General features: G+C 40.1%; 1 protein-coding gene across 1 annotated transcript; it reads right to left on the minus strand.

Annotated features, from left to right (window-relative positions):
• Nucleotides 1–270: 270 nt before the first annotated feature.
• nkx2.9 (NK2 transcription factor related, locus 9 (Drosophila)) lies at nucleotides 271–2161 on the minus strand. Its single transcript, XM_041847049.1, has 2 exons — nucleotides 1670–2161; nucleotides 271–1328 (listed from the first exon to the last, which is right to left on the minus strand). Exons 1-2 carry the CDS (start codon nucleotides 1818–1820, stop codon nucleotides 772–774), a joined length of 708 nt encoding a protein of 235 aa, XP_041702983.1. The 5' UTR covers nucleotides 1821–2161; the 3' UTR covers nucleotides 271–771.
• Nucleotides 2162–6399: the final 4238 nt, after the last annotated feature.

Raw genomic sequence — 6399 nt, forward strand, 5'->3', positions numbered from 1 at the left:
TTAGTTTCTTATTTCTATAGGTTCCTCTAAACTAAGCCTTTCTCTCCTTTCTAATAGAATTAGAAATAACAAGCACTGGTAGGATGCAACTAGGCCTATGTCATAGACTCTTAGCTATAGTCCTAAATAGTGTCCGAAGTTGTTGGATAGGATGGTGTATCCCTCAATACTCAATAGCCTAGCTTTGTTGGAATACATGAAGGCCTAGTTGCATGAGGACATCTGAAAAATTGACAATATGTGCAAACATTTACAAGATTTATTCGTAATTCTATAAAAACACAAAATATTTAGGCCTACCAATCAACATAACGATTAGGTTCTATAACATTTACAGACAAAAGTGAAAAACACAATTTTCAAAACAATTAAATTCTACTTCCCTCGTACTTTTGACAAATATCTTGGTGTAGATTCGAAATTCATAAAGATAACTCAAAATGGAAATTACTGATAAAATAGGCCTACGCAAAGTAAACACAACAATTATCCAATTGGATATACAAAACTTAATCTAGGAGTAGAATGTCCATAGGTCTACCACCAGATTACAATAAACTAATAACGACTTTAATCATTCGAGAATATAACTCAATAGGCTACATTTAATAAAATAGCAAAAATAAAATATGTGCAAAATAGCCTACTTCTCATACAACATTATTAGTGGGAGTTGAACACTTAAGTACCTCGAAAAATAAGGGAATTCAGAAAACATATTTGGTTTTAAGTGTTCCTCTATGCATTGTCCTCTTGTTGATATTTTCAAAGTCACTTAAAATAACTGAATTGAACCGAGTCGTTCAGAAAGTCTCTCCAAGCAAAGGTGTGTCTAGATGCTGCCGGACTGGCAAAATGCTGGTATGGGGAAGGTAGACCGAACGGCGACGGAAGCTGGAAAGACTGGTACCCCAAACTGAAGGGTGTACCCGTCGACGTGGTCGGTCTAAGACAGCCTCCTTTCTCCGTGTTAATGAAACAGGTCTGATAAGGCTTGCCATCCCGAACTAGGATGGGTACCACCACTCTTCGCAACATTAGCGATTGGTTTATGTCTTGCGACGCTCCCTCTGCTCGCGACCTCTTCATTTTGTACCTGTGGTTCTGGAACCAGATCTTGATCTGCGTCGGCGTTAGGCTGAGGAGATGGGCGAGCTGCTCCCGCTCTGGTGCTGACAGATAGCGCTGCTGACAGAAGCGCCTCTCAAGCTCGAAGGTCTGGGCTTTTGAGAAGAGCACACGGCGCTTCCTCTTCTTCTCGGCCTCTGAGTCAGGAGAAGACTCGTCTGACTTGTTTGGGGAGACCTCCAGGCTGCCCTCATCTGAAGCTGAGGAATTAAAAATAGTGTTTTTAAACTGATCAATGAACCATATAAACAACTCACGAGATACAATATCACCAGAAATACATAGCTACAGAGATGTATTTTTTCCCAATTTGAATCTCCTTATAAAGTGTATATCAAATTATAACATTATGCTTAGTTAATTGGATGGATACCTTATTGGATCTCATAAAACAGACATGTTGGAAATCGCTGTGGATGATATTAAATTGTGTCAATTTAAGCAGGACCCATATAATCCAGTTAGGTTTATGTGTTTATATGGATTTGAAGTGGTTAGGCCTATCTGTTTCTATGCTCAGGTTTCAACCAGGGGGACTTACAGAGACAAGGGCTCCGGTCGCTGTCCATCCAGGAGGAGTAAGGGGAACTGGAGCAGGAGTTACCGGGGGAAGGCTGCGCTGTCTTGGCGTCATGTTCAGGCAAATCCAGGATGCTCCTCACGGAAAAACTGAACTTTGCAGCAACAGCCATTGTGTCCGGAAAAAACAGAATCCTTGTGCGTAATAACTATCCAAAGGAGAGGATACCGTTGATATAGGAGTAAAAACGATGTATCCACTCAAGGAATGGCGAAGCGCGCTGTCAGAGTCAGAGACGACCTAGAACACCCTGTGTGTGTGGACATGAGGCAGTGTTTATATAAACAGTACTTCACGCCGCTTATATATCCTCCTCGAGGACGCCAAGTACCTGAATGATTCGAGTGCCTTTATCCAATGATGGTAGGTGTGAACCCACAGAAGAATAACCCCGTTGCCTCAACAATGGCCGAAGGAAACACTCGTCATCATTACAGATTCGTCCCGTATCGTGAAAAGTGGTGACCAGATAATGGTGATTGTTGCAGCTGAATCACGTCTTGGGTGGCAAGTGACAACAGAACCCCCCCTTCCCGAAATAACATGTCCAATATTTGCATACAAAGTGAGCAATTAGTGTGAGATGCCCCTGAGTTGGTTTAACTAATTTATTTATGGCTGTGCACCCTATCCATTACAGGTATTTTGAAATTACATAGAATAAGCATGTTGTATATCATGTCCCTGAAATAAAAATGCATAACAATATCAAAAGAACACAAAAACAACACAACAATAGCAGTTATTTTTGTCGTATATGTAAAAAATTATGGAATATTAGGCTATTTTCTATCATTCATAATTTCCACTTAGGCTATCAATCTCATTTTAAATTTCCCAAGAAAATGTTATATTTTTTTCCGTATCGGCTTCACAAAGAGTGACACTCCTGCAACATGACCATAATCATGTGAACCAAAATGGAGAGAAGACAATGACCAATTTCTAATGAGTAGAAATAATGGTGTTATGGCAATTTCTCTTGTGACAGACAGGTACATTCTTAGAGGCTATCCATATGGACAGTGTGAATTGAGACAGATATGTTATTATTTTAGTATTAGTATTATTTTAGAGATGACACATGAATCACAGGAGTGCTTTGGAGCAGTGAATCAAGCTATTTTCTGATTCCAAGATATGGTACGCCCTACTTGGACACTGTAACGGAAAACTGTAATTTATAAGGTAATTTGGGGTATTATCAACATCTTGAAGAACAATCTGGCCTTAATGGCCATGTAATCTCCACCCAGCACAGCCAGAAGAGGACTGGCCACCACTCAGAGCCTGGTTCCTCTCTAGGTTTCTTCCTAGGTTCATGCCTTTCTAGGGAGTTTTTCCTAGCCACCGTGCTTCTACATCTGCATTGCTTGCTGTTTGGGGTTTTAGGCTGGGTTTCTGTATAGCACTTTGTGACATTAGCTGATGTAAAAAGGGCTTTATAAATACATTTGATTGATTGATTGATTAATTGATTAAAATACTCAGGAACGTTTTACTGCAGCATACTGTAAATGATGGTGCCACTTTGGAAGCCTTTGTTAAGGCCTCTAGAAGTGCAAGCGATATAAAACACAAAATATTCATTAACATGCTGTAATGTGTAAACGCTTTACCTAGCAGCAAACGTGCTTGCACCAATCCGTTGTGAAATACAAACCCCTCCCGATGAAGGTAGCATTAACTTTTTGTACAGTATAATACAGTCAATTTTACGGTTTGTCATTACATTTACATTTTAGTCATTAGGGTTAAGTGCCTTGCTCAAGGGCACATCGACAGATTATTCACCTAGTCGGCTCGGGGATTAGAACCAGCGACCTTTCGGTTACTGGCACAACGCTCTTAACCACTAAGCTACCTGCCGCCCCATTACACAGCACTTGCTTTGATACCATTTTATATTACAGTAGTTGTACTATAATATAAAATACAGAATTGTACTTTCCACTGAGCTGTCTGTTACTGTCAAATTCACGGCAACCCCTTTACAGTGTAGGTCAAACGCTATATGACTATGGTGGAACAGGTGTCCTTCACCCTCAGTCAAAACACACATTTTATAAAGGCATACAGCCTAGTAAATAGGAGATTATGAAGCAGCTGATAAAGGGGATCAAATATCAACAGCAGATGCACTGATATTATGGAGGCACCTGGAGTGCTGTAGGAGGAAGATGTGGCATATGAAATGCATTTTTTCCGTTCGTTTTGGGGTACGTGTTTAACTGTACTTCAGACTGAAGAGAGTTCTAATATTGGCTTTAGTCTCAGACTTCAGATACGTACACGAGGCACAGGCAGGTCCGTGGAGTTCTATCTAGTTCCCATGCCATGCTCTAGACCGCCTCCTCTCCTCTCTGCTTTGCCTTGGTGATAGGGCCTGTCCTATAGCAAGGAGAGTGGACATGCCTCAGCCTCCCATCCCAAGTCGTCCTGGGTGGTCGGCGGAGGGGGAACACAAATACATGCCAACCAGAGGCGGAGAACAAAAGAGGGAAATGTAGCTCCGCGTCCGAGACCCGTTGGAAGCATTTGTTCCAGTCAAGATTTTGCATTTGTTCAGTCCTGCAATAATACGGTGATTGACGCCCCGCCACAATGTCCTTTAACTTTCCAGGATAAATCCGAGCTTGTTCCATGTTGTCATGGTTTTGAATGGGGCTGAATGGGTTGCGGGCAGTAGGTCTACTACCATCTACTGCTGCTCTATGTCTAACACCCGCCAAGTCTGTAGTGTGCAGAAATATTACTTATGCGTTTCCAAACGAATTAAAAAGCCTTATAATTTCCACTACCCAAACAGTTGTTGACCTCGATGATTTTGATAATATGGCGTATCAAAATATAGTGGCCTTTCATTTTGCTTTAATCTTTACGCAGAAAGAGATTGCATGTTTACGCATCGAAATCAAACTCTGAAAACAAGTCTAGTGATAAAAACACTACGGACAACGCTCAATGCAGACTCATGTAGACCTACAACACACCCTTGAGACATCAGAGTAGCAAGAGAAAGAGGATTAAAAATATATATAGTATGTTTGATACCCCTCCTAAAACAAACATGGAAACACAAATCTGTGCTGTGCAACAAGGTCTTCAGTGAAGAGCCTCTCAAATAAAGTTGACAAACACTAAAGCCAGGATGCAAGAACAGATTACTGTATGCAAGTAGGCCTATACGGTGCCTCAAGTGGGTCAATTTGCAGAGGACTCTTCATTTAAGTGCAAAACTTCGTAAGGCAAAGAGAAGTCAGGTTCAGATAGCGGGAATGATTCTGTCCACAATGACCTCGCCAGCCCCTTAATCTATTAGACCCACAGACTTCATCTTCAGCCAGAAAGGAGAGGAGAGGCCACTCTGAGACCGAGAGCTCTTCACGGCCAAATATTTACTTTGGTTGTAAGACTCTCGGCTGGTTCTAAATCTTCAACAAAATTTGGATTTTCGCATTTGAAGTGTATAGTCCTTTAGGCAAATTTGGTAAAAACATTTAAACAAAATAAATATTTATAATTTAGCCAATCTTATTAGAAACATAATGTAATATGTGTGTAATAATAAAAGGTAAACAATTTATGTTGAAAAGATGAGGCTCAGTTGGTAGAGCATGGCGCTTGTAACGCCAGGGTTGTGGGTTCGTTTCCCACGGGGGCCAGTATGAAAAATGTATGCACTCACTAACTTTAAGTCGCTCTGGATAAGAGCGTCTGCTAAATGACAAAAATGTAAAAATGTAATATTTGATCTCTGCACCTGTCCTCTGGCCCTTTTCTTCAATACTTTTAGAGAGTGTAATCAAAACCTATTTAATTCTAAGGATCTAACAAACACCACAAAAACAACAACATATTTGTGTTAAAAGTGTGCATTAACCTTCAACGAGATTTGATATTAAAATCCAAAACACTGCAATGCACCTTCCACTGGGCACAGACGTCAGTTCAATGACTAGTTTTTATTTACATTTGGTTGTTGTCAACTAACGTGAAATCAACAAACAAATTCACCATGTTATTGGATTAAAGGTTGAAAAATGGGTAAAAAAAAAAAAAAGACTAAATCATGCACTGTACATTTCGATTGCCCTCTTTGCCATAGTTCTAAAACTATTTATTTTTTAACACATGGCCATAATTAAGAATGTACAAAAAATATAAAGTAGGCTAATTCGACACATGGAAGTTCCTGGCTGCAACAACGCATGTTTGATCGAACACTATGGAATGGGTTAGAGCACCACGACAATAGAGCATTTGCCATGAGAGCATCAGGGTGCTGAAAAAGAAAAGTGCTCAATGGCGCTGCACTCTGGTTTAGTAACGCATAACGATGATCTCTTTTGCATAAAGATGAAAGTTGAATTGAGGTCACGATTATTATCTACTAGGCAACATTGTTATTAGGCTATTATTTACTTTTTGCATTGCAAGTTATAGGGACCACAATGGAAATAACTGACTTTTTTTTTTTTATATCCCTGTCACGATTTTAAAATGTATGTACTATGTGTATATGTGTTTTATTAACTGGCAAATAAAATCTCTCTCACATACACTACACACACAAAAGTATGTGGACACCCCTTCAAATTAGTGGATTCGGCTATTTCAGCCACACCCATTGCTGACAGGTATAAAATCGAGCACAACGCCATGCAATCTCCATAGACAAAGATTGGCAG

This window comes from Coregonus clupeaformis, chromosome 25 (genome assembly GCF_020615455.1).
Source record: "Coregonus clupeaformis isolate EN_2021a chromosome 25, ASM2061545v1, whole genome shotgun sequence".
Taxonomy (NCBI): Eukaryota; Metazoa; Chordata; class Actinopteri; order Salmoniformes; family Salmonidae; genus Coregonus; species Coregonus clupeaformis.